This window comes from Hemitrygon akajei, chromosome 9 (genome assembly GCF_048418815.1).
Source record: "Hemitrygon akajei chromosome 9, sHemAka1.3, whole genome shotgun sequence".
Lineage (NCBI taxonomy): Eukaryota > Metazoa > Chordata > Chondrichthyes > Myliobatiformes > Dasyatidae > Hemitrygon > Hemitrygon akajei.
Window position 1 is genome coordinate 104,083,538 of NC_133132.1, and position 20,839 is coordinate 104,104,376.

A 20,839-nucleotide genomic window follows, 5' to 3' on the forward strand; every position below is an offset into this window, starting at 1 on the left:
ATTGAAGTCTGTTTGAAGCAGGTGGGTACCTCAGACTGCCAAAATGCAAGGTTAAAGATGTCAGTGAACTTAACAGCTAGTAGATCAGCACCATGTGTTTACTACTCAGCCAGGTACTCCATCTGGGCCGGATGCTTTCCATGGGTTTACCCTCCTGAAGAATGCTGTCACGTCAGCCTCGGAGACAGCTATCACGGGGTCATCAAGGGGCTGTGATAGTTTGTAATGGTTCACCATGTTTTGATGGTTAAAACAAGCATCGAAGGTATTGAGCTAATCTGGAAACGAAGCCCGGTTCATCAGACACAGCCTCCACTGTGTAAGAGAGTGATCCAGTTCTGTCCTTAATCTTTCCAAGTAATCACCTCGTTCATCTCTGTGGGACTGCTTGTCCGGGAGTGAAATATCGAACCTCCCTATTTGTAGAGCCCTCAATTTGTCTCAGCAGTTTGTCCTTCGCACATCTTCTGAGATTGGGTTTGAGGAGATCCAAGCGGGAGCACTAGGGACGACCCGGGAACAGCATAACCGCTGAAGTGGTGGTTGTGGATTGTGCTGCATTGTGATATACTGGTGAGTTTCTGACTCTGTCAGTGCGGCGTGATCCTTAGAGTCTGGACAAACCTTTTCTCTAAGCTATTTATAACTGGGTGGTATGGTGCAGATGTAATATGTTTTATTCCATTCATCTTCAGGAATGACTGAAACTGTTCCTTAACAAATTGCGGTCCACTGTCACTGGCTAAGGGTTCTGCAACACTAGCCCTTGACAAGGAGCTTCTCAACGTATCAACCGTTTGCGAGGCTGTAATGGAGGCTATTGGGAACACTTCTGTCCACTTGGTAGCTGCATCCACTACTATCAGGAAACATGTGCCCATGAATAATGCAGCACAATCCTCTGCCTGGGCAATGCAGGCCATTCCCAGAGACGGAGAGGCGCTGCTCTTGGCAACTTCTGAACATGTTGGCGTTCCATACGGTGCAAGGCAAGCTGCTCGACCTGCTGAAAGAAAAACTCACGGGCTGGGGATACTCATGTACTTACCGTAGTTTCTTTTCTTTAGGAAAGTGCTCACATATGATGTGGTGGCTTAGTGACGTATACCATTCACGTACTTCTTCCATATAACTCATAATGAATTACAGGAACAAGCAAAGGATGCTTGATCACACAATATAGTTACTGTACTACTCAAATATTACTGAAATATCAAAAACACAACACCACTGAGTTCCTCCAGCTTTTGTGTGAATGTTGTTCAAGATTTCTCAAGATTCTGCAGAATTTCTTGTGTTTTGGATATTGAGGTTTGTTATGTCAAATTTAAGCAGGACATATTTAATGTGTTGTAATTTTTATTTATTTGCAACCTCGATATATTTGTATCACTGAATGTTTATGAGGAGATTAAATGTATGATTGCTCTATTTTATGCTTGTTTTTGTCAGATGGCAGATCACACAGAAGTAATGCAAGGAATAAAGAAGTCCCCACAAGTATCCTACCCAGTCTTAACTCCAAATCTCCATGGGTTTCAGGCTGCTGTAAGTATGTTTTACAGTATATCCATCTTACTACTTTATAAAAGCTCTGAAAGTAACAGAATATTATTTGCTGTTTCTAAAGCTGAGTGGGTGTAGACTTAACTGCTCAGTGGTTTTGAGGGAAGTCAATGATAATTATTTTTGTTGAGGTTTACTGGATTAGAGGACCTGTACAATAATGAGGGACTGGGCAAACGTGGGTTTCTTTCTCTGGAGCAGCAGAGGACGAGGGGAGACTGGATAGAAATCTATAAGATTATGAGAGGCACAAATAGAGCCGAGAGCCAGTATCTTTCTCCCACAGACCAACTGTCTAATACTAGGCAGCTAAGCTGCTAAGGTGGGAGAGTGAAATTTCAAAGGAATTTCAAGTATTTTTACACAGAAGGCGGTGGATGCTTGGAATATGCTGCCAGGGGTATTGGTGATGGCAGATACGATAGAGGGTTCAGGAGGCTCTTAAATAGGCACATGAATGTGCAGAAAATGGTGCGATGTAAATATTGTGTAGGCAGGAGGGACTTTAGCTAGGTGTTTAATTACTAGATTAATTATCCTAGCACAACATCATGGGCTGAAGGGTCTTTTGTTGAGCTGTTCAGTCCTGTGTACTGTGTTCTACGTATGATGAGTACTGGCACACTTGGAGATCAGTGAAAAGCCTTTGAAAGCACCATCACTTTAAAAGAGTAACTATTTGAAGGGCCATAACCTACACACCTGAACCAAGGGCCTGGAAGGGACTTAACTTCCAGCCTCCGAATAGAAGGACGTTCCTTGTGGAGAGAGAGGTTTATTTATTTATTTATTTAGAACTACAGCACTGTAACAGGCTCTTTCAGCCCAACAAGTCCATGTCCTCCAGTTACATCCATGTGACCAAGTAAATTATTAAACCGTGTGTCTTTGGAACATGAGAGGAAATTGGACCATCTGAAGGAAATCCTCACCTTCATGGGAAGAAGGTGCAAGCTCTTTACAGACAGCAGCAGAATTGACCCTGGGTCACTGCTGCTATTATAATGTTACGCTAACCACTGCACTACCGTAAGGAGATGAAGAGGAATTTCTTCATTAATCTGAAAAGAGGCTTTTCAGGACAAATACAGGCTTGTAAAAGTACAGTAAAATACTTCAGAACTATCTATCTTTGATCTATCTATCGATCTGTGTACATCTTCTGTTCTCTTCATTTATTTATAGTAATTTGTAGTTATTTTTATGTCTTGAACTCTACTGCTGTCACAAAAGAATTTCACAGCGTATGTAGTGATAACAAACCTGATTCTGAAGCATTGTTAAGCTACAAAGCTCTCTAAAAGCATTTGTTTTCCAAGTGTTTCTGTGGCTGTCACCGGAGAGACACGGAAGCAGGTGAAACAGAAGTCTTCATTCATCACAACAAGCAGGCATTCTTCTGGAGATCCTCTCGGTAGAGTCTCACAAACTCAAAAGTACATCATATTTTATACTCTTAAGATCAATGGTAACAATAGGTGATTTAATACAATTTCAATAGTTACAATGCATTGTTTACTTCAGTACTTTGGATTAACACTGCTTCCTTTGAATATCTGCAACTGGATGAACTCCAGGTCATTCGGGAGGCTGCAGTGGTGATGGATAGGACATATGCAGAGGTAGTGCTGGACACAGGAAACTGAGTGACAGTCAGAAAGGGGAAAGGGATTATGGAGTCAAAGCATTGTACTCCTGTGGTCATTCTCCTAAACAACTGGATACTGTTGGACACTTTGGAAACTGTTGTGGGAGGGGGCATTGACCTAACAGAGGAAAGTCACAGTGGCCAGATCTCTGGCACTGAGTCTAGCTCTGTGACTTTGAAGGGAAGGTGGGGGGGATGGTGGTGGAGAAGAGGCATGCTGTGGTGATAGGGTGATTTTTTAGTTAGAGGCATGGACAGGAGGTTCTGTGGGGGAGAATGAGATTTCTGAATGGTGTGTTGCCTTCCCGATGTCAAGGTCCGGGATATCTAAGGTCGAGTCTTCAGCATTCTTAAGTGCAAGGGTGAACAGCCAGAGGTCATGGTCCATGTAGGTACCAACAACATGCATAGGACGAGTGATGAGGTTCTGCATAGGGAGTTCAGGGAGTTAGGTGCTAAGTTAAAGGGCAGGACCTCCGGGGTTATGATCTCAGGATCGCTACCCATGCCACATGCCAGTGAGGTCAGAACTGGGAAGATTATACAGTTTAATACTTGGCTAAGGAGTTGGTGTAGGAGGGAGGGCATAAGATTTTTGGATTGCTGGTCTCTCTTCCAGAGAAGGTGGGACTTGTACAGAAGGGATGGTTTGCACCTGAACTGGATGGTGACTAATAGCATATTGGGAAGGTTTGTTAATGTTGCACAGTGGGATTTAATTTAGAGTTGCAGGGGAATGGGAAATAGATTACTAGGACAGCTAGTGGAGGAGTTGTAGGAAGATGTTGGTAAGTCCTCAGACAAAGTTAGGAATGAAAAGGTTGAGCATGGTGCACCTAGTGTCCTGAGCTGCCTATATTTCAAAGTAAGAAGTATTATAGGAAAGGTGGATGATTGTGCTGAAGATGAGGTAGCTGGTTTACAAACAGAGGCAATGTGTAGTGAGGAGAGCATAGGGCAAAATTGCAATCAACAGGATGAGTTGGAATGTAAAACGCGGGCAAAATCGAAAAGGGTGACTACATGACCGAAGGTGTTATATATATGAATGTGTGCAGTATACAGAATAAGATAGATGAACTTGCACAAACAAGGGAACATCTGAAGATGCTGGAAATCCAAGCAACGCACACAAGATGCTGGATTCCCTTCGTCAGGACTGAAGGAAAAAAACATGAAAAATAAAAAGTGGGGGAGAGAGAGAAAAACACAAGGTGATAGATGAAACTGGCAGGGGGTTCCCAGCAACACACACAAAATGCTGAAGGATCCCTAAAAATTCCTTCTCTTGGAATCCAGCGCCAATCTGACTTTCCTAACCTACCTCAGTATTGAAATCCCCCTTGACTATTGTAACATTGCCCTATTGACACGCATTTTCTATCTCCTGTTGTAATTTGGTAACCAAATCCTTACTATTGTAAGATGTTGTAGTCGATTATTAAGTGTGAGGTCTCAGGGTACTTGGAGGCACTTGATAAAATAGGCCGTTTTCAGCATGGTTTCCTCAGGAGAAAATCTTGCCTGATAAATCTGTTGGAATTTTTTGAAGAAGTTTCAAGCAGGATAGACAAAGGAGAATCAGCTGAAGTTGTGTACTTGGATTTTCAGAAGGCCTTTGACAAGGTGCCACACATGAGGCTGCTTAACAAGCTACAAGCCCATGGTGTTACAAGAAAGATTGTCGAATGGATATAGGAGTAGTTGATTTGCAGGAGGCAAAGAGTTGGAATAAAGGAAGCCTTTTCTGTTTGGCTGCAGGTGAGTAGTGGTGTTCTACAGGGGTCTGTGTTGGGCGATACTTTTTACATTATATATCAATGATTTGGATGACTGATGGCTTTGTTGCAAAGTTTGCAGACAATATGAAGATAGGTGGAGGGGCAGGTAGTTTTGTGAAGGACTCAGGCAGGTTAGGAGAATGGGCAAAGAAATGGCAGATGGAATACACTGTCAGAAAGTCTTGCACTTTGGTAGAATAAAGAAACAGTTAACTTTGCTAAAAGGAGAGAAAATACAAAAAAAACTGAGGTCTAAAGGGGCTTGGGGGTCCTTGTGCAGGATTCCCTAAAGGTTAATTTGCAGATTGAGTCTGTGGTGAGGAAGGCAAATGCAATGTTAGCATTCATTTCAAGAGGACGAATGTAAAAGCAAGGATGTACTGTTGAGACTTTATAAAGCACGGTGAGGCCTCACTTGGAGTATTGTGAGCAGTTTTTGGGCCCCTCATCTCAGAAAGGATGTGCTGAAACTGGAGAGGGTTCAAAGGAGGTTCACAAAGTGATTCAAGCATTGAATGGCTTGTCATATGAAAAGCGTTTGATGGCTCTGAGCCTGTATTCACTAGGATTCAGGAGAATGAGGGATGTCCTCAGTCAAACCTACTGACTGTGTAGAAGGCCTTGATAGGGTAGATGTGGAAAGGATGTTTCCGATAGTGTGAGGTCTATACCAGAAAAGACAACCTCAGAATGGAGGGATGTCATTTTAGAACAGAGATGAAGAATTTCTTTAGCTAGAGAGTGATAAATCTGTGGAATTCTTTACCACAGGCAGCTGTTGGGACCAAGTCCGTATGTATATTTAAGGCAGAGGTTGTTAGATTCTTGATTGGTCAGGGCATGAAGAGGTACGGGAAGAAGGCAGAAGATTGGAGCTGAGAGGAAAATTGGATCAACCATGATGAAATGGTGGAGTACACCTAGTGGGCCAAATGGCCTGTAAGTCTGCTGCTATATCTTATGGTCATTCATGTGCATTTCTAAGAGCCTCTTGAATGGCTCGGTCACAAGTGCATCCAACACCTCCCCTGGCAGTGCATTCCAGGCACTCAGTAGTCTGTGTATGAGCTTGCCATGCTCATCTCTTTTGAGCTTTTCCCCTTTGTCATTAAACACAATGCATTTTACTATTAGTTATTTCATCCCCAGGAAAAAGATACCAACTCTCTATCTATGTCTGTCATAACCTGATGAACCTTTATGAGGTCCCCTCTTCACACCTGTCTCTCCAGAGGAAACAACCCAAGCTTCTTCAATGTCTCCTAATTACTCCTACCCTCTAATCCATGCAGTATCGTGGTAAAACTCTTCTTCACCCTCTCCATCACCTCCACGTTATTCTTATAATGAAGCAAACAGAATTGAATGCAAAAGAATAAGAAGATGATTGTTAGAGGCATAAAAAGATAATTAAAGAATCATTTTTTAAAGAAATTAATTGGGATGATTTAAAAATGTATACAAGTATCAGGTGATTAATTTTATGATTGGAAGTATGCTTCATTTTAATTAAAGAGTTGTAAATGAATATAATACTCCACATTTGATTGACAGACTAATGTGTATTTTATTGTAATGGATGTGACAAATTTGTCATACAATCGAGGAATTAGAATTGGAATCGGTTTATTCTTGTCAAATGTACTAACATACAGTGAAAAGCTTGTCTTGTTCATACAGATCAAATCATTACACAGTGCAATGAGGTAGAACAAGGTAAAAGAATAACAGTGCAGAATAAGGTATAAAAGCTACAGAGAAATTGCATTGCAGGTAAACAATTAGGTGCAAGCTCATAATAAAATGAGGTTGAGTGCCCAACTTACCGTACGAAAGAACTATTTAAATATTCTTATAACAGCAATGTATAAACTATCCTTCAGTGTGGTGGTGTATGTGTTCAGGCTTTAGTATCTTCTGCTTGATGGGAGAGGGGAGAAGAGTGGATGTATTTTGCACCTTGGTCCCAGAGGAATGTTGTTTCATTTTGCTGTATACGTGTGTAGCCTGGGGAAAAATGCACACGCAAGACAACAAATGTATTTTCGGGTCTTAAATTCCTTTATCTGTTTTAGATATTTTATTGCAGAAAGAGGGTATCAAAATAAAAATGACAAAATAAATTTTAAAAAACTGTTCCTGCTATTACAACCTCAGTTTAACTTCAGACCACATCCTTGTTACGTATGCAGTATGAAAATTACTAAAACAAAATATACAAAACCAATACTGTAGTGGCAAATCTGAAAACAACAATGTTAGAATCCCACCAACTTGCACCCCGGAAGATATGAAAGTATATCTCAACTAAGAGGTATACTCACATTTGGCACACACGTGCTTAACATCCAAACACATATAGGATAGACCTTGAAATGAGTTCTCCTTGCTCATGTGAACAGAGATTAACACATTCACATTACTCTGTTACCTTCATTTTCGGTCATGAAGTAATAAAGAAAGACAAATAAACTTTTACAATATATTTCCTTGCAGTTGAATTACTGAAAAAACTAACCTAGCAGGCTGATTAATGAACTTCGGAATCACGCTATCCAGCGCTGATCAGTTTACTCGCGAAAATCTAAAGCACTGGACCCCAAGAAAGGGAGTTTGTGGAGTGCCTCTGAGATGGATTCTTAGAGCAGCTTGTACTGGAGCCTACCAGGGAGAAGGCAATTCTGGATCTAGTGTTATGTAATGAACCAGATTTGATAAAGGAACACGAGGTAAAAGGAGCCATTAGGAGGTAGTGACCATAATATGATAAATTTTAATCTACAATTTGAGAGGGAGAAGGGAAAATCGGAAGTGTCAGTATTACAGTTGAACAAAGGGGACTATGGAGCCATGAGGGAGGAACTAGCCAAAGTTAACTGGAAGGATACCCTAGCAGGGATGACAGTGGAACAACAATGGCAGGTATTTCTGAGAATAATACAGAAGGAGCAGGATCAGTTCATTCCAAAGAGGAAGAAAGATTCTAAGGGGAGTAGGGGGCGACTGTGGCTAACAAGGGAAGTCAGAGACAGTATAAAAATAAAAGAGAAGTATAACATAGCAAAGATGAGTGGGAAGCCAGAGGACTGGGAAACTTTTAAAGAGCAACAGAAAATTACTAAAAAGGCAATACGGGGAGAAAAGATGAGGTACGAAGGTAAGCTAGCCAAGAATATAAAGGAAGATAGTAAAAACTTCTTTAGGTATGTGAAGAGGAAAAAATTAGTTAAGACCAAAGTTGGGCCCTTGAAGGCAGAAACGGGTGAATTTATTATGGGGAACAAGGAAATGGCAGATGAGTTGAACAGGTACTTTGGATCTGTCTTCACTAGGGAAGACATAGACAGTCTCTCAGATATAATAGTGGCCAGAGGACCTAGGATAACGTAGGAACTGAAGGAAATTTACGTTAAGCAGAAAATGGTGTTGGGTAGACTGATGGGACTGAAGGCTGATAAACCCCCAGGGCCTGATAGTTTGCATCCCAGGGTACTTAAGGAGGTGGCTCTAGAAATCATGGATGCATTGGTAATCATTTTCCAATGTTCTATAGATTCAGGATCAGTTCCTGAGGATTGGAGGAGAGCTAATGTTATCCCACTTTTCAAGCAAGGAGGGAGAGAGAAAACAGGGAATTATAGACCAGTTAGCCTGACATCAGTGGTGGGGAAGATGCTAGAGTCAATTATAAAAGATGAAATAATGACACATTTGGATAGCAGTAACAGGATCAGTCCAAGTCAGTATGGATTTACAAAGGGGAAATCATGCTTGACTAATCTTTTTTTGAGGATGTAACTATGAAAATGGACAAGGGAGAGCCAGTGGATGTAGTGTACCTAGACTTTCAGAAAGCCTTTGATAAGGTCCCACATAGGAGATTAGTGGGCAAAATTAGAGTACATGGTATTGGGGGTAGGGTACTAACATAGATAGAAAATTGGTTGGCAGACAGGAAACAAAGAGTAGGGATTAACGGGTCCTTTTCAGAATGGCAGGCAGTGACTAGTGGGGTACCACAAGGCTCAGTGCTGGGACCGCAGCTATTTACAATATACATTAATGATTTAGATGAAGGGATTAAAAGTAACATTAGCAAATTTGCTGATGACACAGAGCTGGGTGGCAGTGTGAAATATGAGTAGGATGTTAGGAGAATGCAGGGTGAGTTGTACAGGTTGGGTGAGTGGGCACATGCATGTCAGATGCAGTTTAATGTGGATAAGTGTGAGGTTATTCACTTTGGTGGCAAGAACAGGAAGTCAGATTACTATCTGAATGGTGTCAAGTTAAGAAAAGGGGAAGGACAACGAGATCTAGGTGTTCTTGTACATCAGTCACTGAAAGTAAGCATGCAGGTACAGCAGGCAGTGAAGAAAGCTAATGGTGTGTTGGCCTTCATAACAAGGGGAGTTGAGTATAGGAGCAAAGAGGTCCTTCTGCAGTTGTACGGGGCCCTGGTGAGACCACACCTGGAGTATTGTGTTCAGTTTTGGTCTCCAAGTTTGAGGAAGGACATTCTTGCTATTGAGGGAGTGCAGCAAAGGTTCACGAGGTTAATTCCCGGGATGGCAGGACTGTCATGTTGAAAGATTGGAACGACTGGGCTTGTATACATTGGAATTTAAAAGGATGAGAGGGGATTTGATTGAAACATATAAGAGTATTAAGGGATTGGACACGTTGGAGGCAGGAAACATGTTCCCGATGTTGGGGGAGTCCAGAACCAGAGGCCACAGTATAAGAATAAGGGGTAGGCCATTTAGAACAGAGTTGAGGAAAAACTTTTTCACCCAGAGACTTGTGGATCAATGGAATGCTCTGCCTCAGAAGGTACTGGAGGCCAATTCCCTGGATGCTTTCAAGAAAGAGTTAGATAGAGCTCTTAAAGATAGCGGAGTCAAGGGATATGGGGAGAAGGCAGGAACTGGGTACTGATTGTGGATGATCAGCCATGATCACAGTGAATGGCGGTGCTGGCTCGAAGGGTTGAATGCCCTACTCCTGCACCTATTGTCTATTGCATCCACATGTAAAACACATCAAGTTACTAATATTCTAGATTTACAAACAAATATAAATGAATTTACATGGATGTTATCAAATATTATTTACCTTTCCTCACCAAACCTGGGAAAAGCATTCAAATGTCGTCCTTTCTAGAACGTGGCATCTCTTCGTGCTACTCTACCCATGCAAAATGACATCACCGTTTTAAAGGCACAGGCAACTATTTTAGCATTACCAAAGTGAATACGGTTTTGGTGACGTCATCGCCGAGAACGGCAGCTTAAGTCACAAGCTCCTCCGGAAAAACGCGTATTAAGCCCCGTTATCCCATCAAATATAATATTTTTCGAAAAACATTTGAACTGAAAAGAGGGGCAAGAATGGGGAGAAGAAATGGAAATAAAATAAGCGATACTGTGGAGTCTGCGTCCGAGAGGAGTGCAGCGAGCGGCTCTCCGACCCGACTGTGTGCGAGCTGGGCGGCTGCTGGGCCTCGTTCAGGCGAGGTGGTGAATATCTTCGAAATCCTGAAAGATATAAAGCAGCAGCTCCATGATATTAAGGCAGAGCTCGCCAGCGTTAATCAAAAAATAGCAGTGGCGGAGGCTCGAATTGAGAAGGTGGAAGATCGCATTTAAAACGTGGAACGGATACTGAGCAAGACAATAAAAATAATACATCACCAAGAAGGTAAACTGCTTGACCTGGAGGGAAGATCACGGCGGAAAAATATCAGAATCTACAACGTTCCTGAAGGAGCAGAGGGATCGTCTATGACGGAGTTTGTCAAAAAGTTACTGTGGGACGCGCTGGATCTTCCCTCGGTTATGGAGCTGGAAGTCGAGAGAGCCCACCGTACGTTCGTTCCGAAACCTACCCAGGATAGGAAGCCACGCTCAATAATAATTAAATTCCTGTGGTACAGCACCAAGGCGCAGATTCTACAAAGGGCCTGGGGTAAGAAGAGAGTGTTTTACGACGATAAATTAATATATTTCGACCAAGATTACCCCCCCCCCCGCGGTCCTGCAGAAACGCAAAGAATACCCTGAAGTAAAGCGAGTACTAAAGCAAAGCACGATTAGATTTCAAACTCCGTACCCTGCTAAACTTTGAGTGTTTTATGACAACGGGATGCGGTTGTACCAGACAGTGGAAGAGGTGACGGGGTTGCCCATCAGTGTCACCAAAACGAGGGAAAGCCTGATTGAGGAATTATCCCGCTCCGCTTGGGAAACAGTGCGAGAATCGAGAAGGCAGGAGACGGGAGGAGGCCGAGAGAAGTATATCAGGAAGAGACCGGGAGTTTCCCAAAGACAGTCCTCACCCCCTTCAGAAGAGCCATAAGGTTTGGCTAACTTTAAAAATGTTGAGAAGCTAAATGGAAGCAAAAGTACACGGTGATATACCTATCTCGAGAAATACTTATTATAATGTGGATTTTATATTACTTAGTTGTTATTCTTTATTCTCCCACTTACTCCTTTTTCTCCACCAAAATGAGAATATATATATGTATATGTAATGTGTGTGTATGTGTATGTATATGTGTGTGTGTGTATATATATGTGTGTGTGTGTGTGTGTGTGTGTATATATGTATATATATAGGTGGAGTACACGGAAATCTTTTCTGTGTAATGGATTTGTTCACTGACTTTTATGAATACTGGATTGGGGGCCCTCAACTCACAAGTAGGAGGGGTTATCCCCCACAGCTAGACATTTTCTCTAGCTCAACGCAGGGTCATCTACTAGAGACCTCAGCCTTGGAATCACACGTTCGTTGCCATTTTTGTTGTTATTTGTGTTTCTTGGTTCTTATTTGTTCAGGGAGTAGATCGATTAAATTTTATTCTAATTTCAATGGTACATAGACAGATAAATACAGATGGCTAAGGACAAGGTAAAATTCATTTCTTTTAATGTCAATGGGCTATTAAATCCAATCAAACATAAGAGAATTTTATCCAATTTGGAACAATTTGATTCATATTGGGAAAAATGGTTTAACTACATAATGCCTCATAGGCCTGATTTTATTCTCACAAATCAATGAATCTGTTGTAAAAAAAAAGATCACTCCCTACTTGTACATAGTTCTTTCCTTTTGCTTGTTTTTTCTTTCCACTCTTCTATGAGTGTATACCTCAGATAAATACTTTGTGGAGATTTGTGATATATATGATTAAATGATATATATGTACAATGTCTGAAATACATCTTATGGAAATGTTTGTTTGATGATGAACATCAATAAAAAAAATTACAAAAAAAAGACCAAGGTGAATACTTCAGTGCACTTTAACAATAAAACATTGATATTTGGTAGTCACCTGGTTACTTTGTATGGTTGAATGACAATACAGGTATCCCCCGCTTTACAGAAGTTCGTTTTACGCCACTTCATTTTTATGAAACACCTATATTAGTACCTGCTTTTGCTAACAAAGAAATCCGAAGAGGATTTTCACTTTTACGAAAAAAGGCGAAAAGCGAAAATAGCATTCGGCGATTGTTTTTTAGCGAGCTGTTATAGAGGCAGCGTGCACCCCGAGCAGCAAGTGGCGAAAAGCGAAAATAGCGATCAGCATTTGTTTAGCTCTCAGCAAAACAAACACTCAGCTTCTCAGCATGAAGCCGCCGTAGCTTTGAACTGCGTGAGATTTTTGCTACGATTGACAGTGCTGCAATGATTGCAGAAAAGTATGACTTTAATTTTGAAAGGGTATGTAGGTTTAGGGCAGGTTTGCAGGATGCTTTGAGTGCTTACTAAGAACTGTATGATAGAAAAATGGGTGAACCTTCCAGCGTGCTCGCTGTCTTCCTGATTCTGGTAAGTAAACTACACTGTACATATATTGTTTCTACTTTATATAGGCTATGTACTTACCATATCATTCCTGCTTTTACTATACGTTAGTGTTATTTTAGGTTTTATGTGCAATTAGGTATGATTTGGTAGGTTATTTTTTGGGTCTGGGAATGCTCAAAAATTTTTCCCATGTAAATTAATGGTAATTGCTTCTTCGCTTTACGCCATTTCAGATTACAAAACATTTCATAGGAATGCTCTACTTTCAGATAGTGGGGGAAACGTGTAAACTGGAACTTGAAACGACTTTGTGTTCCTTGCAACTTGTTCTGTGAAATGGCAATGATGGTTTTATTTCAGATTGAAGCAGGGGCAAAAGAGGTGGCTGTCTTCGGAGCAGCCTCGGAAACGTTCAGTCGGATGAACATGAATTGTTCCATTGAGGAGAGCATGCAGCGATTTGAGGAGGTGATCGGAGCCGCAAAGAAAGGCAACATTCCTGTACGAGGGTAGGTACATCATGTTTTCTTTGGCATTAACTGTATGCCATAGGGTCATAGAATCACATCAGACCTTCAGCCTATCATGTCCATCAAGTACCTATTGACACCCGTTCTGAGACTACTGCTCTTTGTGATTTTTATGTGACTTGGATGAGGAAGTGGAAGAGTGGGTTAGTAAGTTTGCAGATGACGTGATGGTTGGAGGTGTGGTGGATAGTGTAGAAGGTTGTCATAGGTTACGATGGAACATTGATAGGATGAGGAGCTGGGCTGAGAAAAAGCAGACGGAATTTAATCTGGAAACGTACTAAGTGATTCATTTTTGAAGACCGAATTTGAAGGCAGTTTACAGTGTTAATGGCAAGATTCTTGGAGTCTGGAGGAACAGAGGGATCTTGGGGTCCAGATCTATAAATCCCTGAAAGTTACCATGCAAGTTGATAGAGAGGTTAAAAAGGTGTATGGAATGTTGGCCATTTGTCGGGGGTAGGGTTGGGGAGGGGGGATTGAGTTCAAAAGTTCTGAGGGATGTCAGAGGTATGTTTTTATACACAGAGTGGTGAGTGCATGGAATGTGCTGTTGGGAATGATGGTAGAGGTGGATACATTAGGAACATTTAAGAGACTCTTGAGCAAATGGAGGGCTAGGTGGGAGGGAAAGGTTAGATTGATCTTGGAGTAGATAAGAAGGTTGGTGCAATGTAGTACTGCTCTGTGTTTTATATATCTGGTTGGTGTAACTGTTTTGCATGGCAGCCATGCAGATCATTGCAATCTGTATTGAGGTAGCAGAAGGAAAAAGTGATAACTGAATGGAGAACACTGTATTATAGAGTTTCAGGGAAAGTGCAGTGCAGACTGACTTTAAGGTGCAAGGTCATAATGTGGTAGATTGTAAGATCAAGAGTCCATTGCGTTTTTCAATAGTCTTATAACAGTACGATAGAAGCTATCCTTGAGCCTTGTGGTAAATGCTGTCAGGGTTTTGTATCATGAACTATTGATAGTTCTAACAATTTTGGAGTATTGATAATTCACTTAAAGGAAACAAAGGTAAGTGTGGTTCAAAGATGAGCAAACAGCAAAAAAGCAAAGTTAGCAATTTTGGCCTTGAACAATTGCTTCTGGGACTTGAGCTTTAGAATTGACACTGTTAAGGTACTGCTGTGACGTTCAGTAACAGTGTGGTAATGACATTGTAGATGGCTGGACAGGGGAGGGCCAGAGCAGGCTACCTGTGGTCTGTGATGAAATAGAGGACATGGTCCACCAGTGCAGGGGGATAAACGTCCAGTACAAGCAGGCTTGGGCAGCTCTCCTGACACTTGACATTTAGGTTCAAAGATTTGGACCATAAGACAATAGGAGCACAATTAGGCCATTCAAAATCGAGCTTGCTCCACCATTCAATCATGGCTGATTTTATTTTCAACCCCATTCTCCTGCCTCTTCCCTGTAATCCTTAGCTTCCTTAACAATCAAGACCTATCAATCTCTACCATAAATACACTCAATGTCTTGGCCTCCACAGTTCTTTGGCAATGAATTCCACAGATTCAGCACCCTTGGCCTAAAGAAAATCCTCCTCAGTTTTAAAGGGGCATCCCTTTATTCTAAGGCTGTGCCCTCTGGTCCTAGACCCTCTTATTAATAAAAGCATCTACTCAAAGTCAACTCTATCCAAGCTTTCAGTATCCAGTAGGTATCAATGGGATTCCACTTCACCCTTCTGAACTCCATCATGTACAGGCCCAAAGACTTCAAATTCTCCTCACATGCCAAGCTTGGGATCATTCTTGGGAACTTATCAAATCAAAAACTGTAGCCCAAAACTGCTCAATATATTCCTATTCAATATATACTGACCAACACCTTATGAAGCCTCAGCAGTACATCCGGTTTTTTTGTTCCAGTCCTCTCAAAATTAACTTTGCATTTACCTTCATTATTACTGACTTAACCTGTAATTTAGACTATAAGATCTTAAGACACAGGAGCAGAACTAGGCCAATTGGCTCATCGAGTCAGCTCCACTATTTCATCCCTCTCAGCTCCATTCTTCTGCCTTCTCCCTGTAACCTTTCATGCCCAGACTATCAACCTTTGCCTTAAGTATGTCTAATAACCTGGCCTCCCCAGGCATTTGTGGCAACGGAATCCATAGATTTGCCATCCTCTGGCTATAGAAATTCCGCCTCACCTCCGTTCTAAACTGGAGCACCTGGAGGATATCCATGCAGTCACGAGGAGAATGTACAAACTCCTTACAGCGGTGCCAGAATTGAACTCTGGATTCTGATGCCCTGAGTTGCATTGCTATGGTGCCACATGGCAGTGTAGCGGTTTGTGATTGTTTATATACATTCTTCTTATAATTAATTGTACTATTTATGTATTGCACTGTACTACTGCTGCTAAGCAACAAATTTCGTGACATGCGGCAGTAAATCTGATTCTGTAGTGCAGTTTTAATGTCTGCAGTTCTTACAAAATGCTGGAGGAACTCAGCAGGTCAGGAGGCATCTATGGAGAGGAACAAACAGTCGATATTTCAGGCTGAGCTCTTCATCAGGTCTGGAAAGGAAGGGAGAAGAAGTTCCAGTCCTGATGAAGGGTCTTGGCCTGAAACATCAGCTGTTTATTTATCTCCTTAGATGCTGCTTGACCTGCTGAGTTCTTCCTGCATTTTATGTGTGTTACTTTTCACCCTCTCCCTTCAGAATACTCTGCACCCGATCTGAGACATCCCATACCCTGGCACCTGGGAGGCAACACACCATGCAGGTATCTCTATCAGGCTGACAGAACCTCCTGTCCGTTCCCCTCACTATGGAATCCCCTATGACTACCACATTCCTTATCTTCTTTCCCTTCTGCACCACAGAACCAGGCTCAGTGCCAGAGACACGATTGCTGTCATCTTCCTCTGTCAGGTCAGCCCCCTCAACAGCATCCAAAATGAGATAACGATTACTGAGGGGGATGGCCAGGTCACAGGGGTGCTCGCTACTGTCTGAGCTCTTCTCATCTCTTCCCTGACAGTCACCCACTTATCTAACTCCTGTAGCCTCGGGGTGACTAACTCCCTGTAGCTCTTATCTATCTCCTGCTTATTTTCCCTACTTAGCTGTAGGTCATCAAGCCGCAGCTCCAGATCCCTGACACCATCTCTCAGGAGCTGCATCTCGGTACACCTGGCACAAATGTGGCCATCTGGGAGACTGGAAGATTCCCAGGATTCCCACTTCTGGCACCCAGAGCAAAGAACTAACCCTCTAGGCATGTTATCTGTTCCTCAAAAAAAAATGCAAGTGGAAAAAAAAGTGCTGGATAAATTTGTTAACAAAGTACGCAAATGTCACTATATACTACCGTGATACTCATTTTCCTGTGGGCATTCACATAGATACAAAGAAGCACAATAGAATCAATGAAAATCTACACACAAAGACAAACAAACAGCCAACTGGCAAAGAAGTTGGCAGCTTATCAAATGACACCTGTAAGACCAAATCCTCAACAATGTAGGTACATCAGATGCAGATCAAAGGAAGAGTGTAGTAAACTTTGGGAGCTTAGTGGTCTAACCAAAAGACTGTAAGGCCATTAGACATAGAAGCAGCTTTTGACCATTTGGCCCATTGTGTCTGCTCCATCATTCCACCTTTGCTGATTAATTGTCCCTCTCAACCCTATTCTCCTGCCTTTTCCCTGTAACCTTTGATGCCCTTACTAGTCAAGAACCTATCACCCTCCTCTTTAAATATACCCAACAACTTGGCCTGCACAGCTATCTGTGGTAATGAATTCCACAGATTTAGCACCCTCTGGCTGAAGAAATTCCTTCTTGTCTCTGATCTGAATTGATGTCCCTCTATTCTGAGGCTGTGCTCTCTGATCCTAGACTCTTTCACTATAGGAAACATGCCCTCCACATCCACTCTATCTAGGCCTTCCACTGTTCAATAGGTTTGATAAAAGTATTGAAGAGCAAAAGGTGATGGAGAACATCTGCTCTCAATTGTTGGCCAAGGAGCTGTTGAATTCTCCTAGCTATGCAGTTATTCAACTTTGTCAATCTTGCTGGAGTCTCTGCAACTAGTTTGTTAATATGTGGTAGATGTTTATGTTGTTTCGTCTCTCTGGAAATATCTTATCAGTCCTCCATGACACAATTTGTAATCTGACAGCAAGTATTTAAACAAATGCTTGTGCTAATAAAGCATGTTAAATAAACATTGCAGCCAATTACCAGGAAGACATTAAATAAACAGAGCTCAACTTGACCTCTCAGGAAGGGTACACATTTTTGATAATTATGTTTGTCATTTATAAAAAAATGTTTCTTTCCATTTTAATTTTGGAATCTTATAAATGGAATTATATGAATGGAATATTAAGGAACATATTTTGAGTATTTTATATCTTCCGGCTGACTTTAAATAAAATATTCAAGGCATCATCCAATATTGGGGTTTATGTAGTTAAAAGTTGTTCATGTTTTGTTATCTATCAGAATCTGGTTTATTATCACTAATGTTTCATGATATTTATTGTTTTGTGATAGCAGTACAGTTCAAGACATAAAAATGACTATCTAAGTTACAATAAAAATAAATAATGCAAAAGTGAAACAGTGAGGTAGTGTTGATGAGTTTGTGGACCATTCAGAAATCTGATCTTAAATGATTGATTGTGGGTCTTCAGCCTCCTGTACCTCATTATGAGAGTAATGAGAAGAGGCATGTCCTGGACGGTGAGGGCCATTAATGATGGATCTCTTTTTCTTAAGGCATCACCTCTTGCAGATTTCCTTGATGGTAGGGAGTCTGTGATGGAGCTGGCTGAGTTTACAACCCTCTGCAGCCTCTCTTGAACCTGTGCAGCGGAGCCTGCATACCACAAGATGATGCAACCAATCAGATGCTCTCCATGCGGTATATAGGAGGGACATAGCCATTTGTAATCATGATGTAATTGCATCTTTGACTGCATTGACTTATTTAATTTTGGAGTGTGATGTTGCTGGCCAGGCCAACACTTATTGTCTTTGTGAAGGTGGTGAGAACCTTCCTATATCAGGTTCAAGTTCATTTTTATTGTCATTCAACCATCCACATGTATACTGCAAAACGAAACAATGTTCCTCTGAACAAAACTGCACATCGTGGTACATATAACTCACCCACATAATACATAAAGTAATATTACCACAATAAGTTAGCAAATAGTAAGTTGCATATACACTACAAGTTAAAAACTAACCAGTGTAACGCTGCTGGTGTTCGTACATGGTGAGAGCTGGATGAAGGCAGAGATTCAGTAGTCTTGTGGCCCGGGGGGGGGGGGGGGGGGGGGGAGAAGCTGTTTCCCATCCTAACAGTTCTTATCCTAATGCTATGGTACCTCCTACTTGATGGTGTGTGGGGGGGGGGGGGTGGTCAAAGAGATTGCTGGACAGGTGGGAGAGATCTTTGACAATACTAAAGGCCCTGCGTGTGCAGCACTCCTGTTAAGTATCTTGGATGGGTGGAAGAGTGCCTCAATAATCCACTCAGTAGTCTTCGCAGTCCTTTGCAGGGATGCAGTCAGATGCCTTGCAATTCCCATACCTGCTGGTCAGGCCACTCTCCTGCAAAAATTGGTTAAAATAGTGGGGAGAGCTTCACTCACCTCAATCTTCCCAGGAAGTGGAGATCTTGCTGTGCTTTCTTTTTTTAAATTTTAAAATTTTTTTAAATAAATTTTTTAAATTGAATTTTCAAATGGTTACAGAAGGAAAAAAAAATCAACCCTTCCCCCCTCCCCTTAACTCCTCCCCCCTAACATATCCCTGTAGAAAGAGGAAAAAAAAGAAAGAAAGAAAGAAAGAATGCCTGGATATTGGAAGATCCCCACATGCTCCATGGAGTTCATAATAGCTTTAGTATATATATTTATTTCTTTCACCAAAAATAACCAATAATTTCATCTTCGGAGCACCTATATATTTAATCCTATCTTTTGTAAATAAGGGTTCCAAATTTTCAGAAATATTTCATATTTATCTCTTAAATTATAAGTATTTTTTTCAAATGGAATGCAGCTAAAAGCTATATCTATTTTCATTTTCTTAATGTATGTTAAAATTCTTTTTCTTTTCACCGGTCCATTAAGTCCATTAACATTAAAACTTAAAAAATTCAGTGAATTAGTCATTATTTTTAACAGGGTTACTCCAGTCTATAGTAATACCTAACTTTTCAACTTTCGTAGTACCTTGGGGAATCTTTTTAAAATTCTCCGTGTTGCTATGTGTCTCCCCCCCCCCCCCCCCCCCAATTGTCCAGGCAAAGAAAGAAAGATTAAAGAAAAATAGATTATAAAGAAAAAATAACAAAATACCCCCCTACTAATGTTGTGAATAAAAAACACAACATTACCCCCCTCCGTTGTACGGGTCAGGGCAATTGCCATGATTACACACGTGAATCCTGTAGTAATCGATCCGAAGTTCCCCCAGCTCCCCCGTAACATAAAAAAGTATATATAAGAGAAGAAAAAATAATATTAATATTTCTCAAATTTTTACCTTTCTCCCCTGTATCATATAATTAAGAATATATTTAAATGTTTTTCTGTCCTTAAACATCCATCAACTCCATTCACTGTCCCTGTCTTCATCTTTAATCGGTTTCACTTTTAAATCTTTGGCTGTGGTTAACGAATATTTGGGAGTCCTTGTGCAAATTCTTCCGCATCCCGATAATCAGTAAAAGATCTTCTTTTTCCGTCATCCAAAAAAATTATCAGGGTTGCCGGGTGGCGAAATATAAATTTATAACCCTTTTCCCATAAAACTTTTTTCGCTGGGTTAAATTCCTTCTTTCTCTTCAAAAGGTCATAACTTATATCAGGATAGAAAAGAACTGTTTTCCCTTCTATCATCAATGGCCCGTTTCTCTTTCTGGCACGTTGGGTAGCCGCCTTCAAGATCTTTTCTTTATCTTGATATCTTAAGCATTTTATCAAGATTGATCATGGGTTTTGATCAACTTAAGGTCTTGATCTTAAGGCTCTGTGAGCCCTTTCAATTTCAATTAACTGGGTTCCTTCTTTCATTTCCAAAATTTCCGAAATCCATTTTTGAAAAAAATTTATTGGATCCTCTCCCTCTATACCTTCTTTAAGTCCAACAATCTTAATATTATTTCGTCTGCTAAAACTTTCAAGTACATCCACTTTTTCCAACAACTGTTTTCTTTCTGATGTCCAGGCAGAAATATTATCTTCCATTTTAATCACTCTATCAATGGTGTCTCCTGTTATTTCTTCCAAGTTTTTAATTTTCTTGTCCATTTTGTCCTGTCTTTTCATCATTTTATCAAACATAATCTTCATATTTAAATATTTTTTATATTACTTTTAATGCTTTTAATTCATGCATTATTTGCACCGAAGATTTTTTTATGTCTCCAATATCACCTCCAACCTCTTCCTGTTGCTCTTCTTTGTTTGTCTCTTCATCTTCATCTAAT

At 41.0% G+C, this 20,839-nt stretch overlaps 1 protein-coding gene across 2 annotated transcripts in view; it reads left to right on the top strand.

Moving 5' to 3' along the window:
• hmgcll1 (3-hydroxymethyl-3-methylglutaryl-CoA lyase like 1) overlaps positions 1 to 20,839 on the top strand; it is a 115,473-nt gene that overhangs the window by 25,214 nt on the left and 69,420 nt on the right. For both annotated transcript variants that reach the window (XM_073056706.1, XM_073056705.1), the window contains 2 exons: positions 1,453 to 1,548; positions 13,180 to 13,328. In XM_073056706.1, coding sequence (XP_072912807.1) covers positions 1,453 to 1,548; positions 13,180 to 13,328 — 245 coding nt within the window. The remainder of the gene's footprint in view (positions 1 to 1,452; positions 1,549 to 13,179; positions 13,329 to 20,839) is intronic.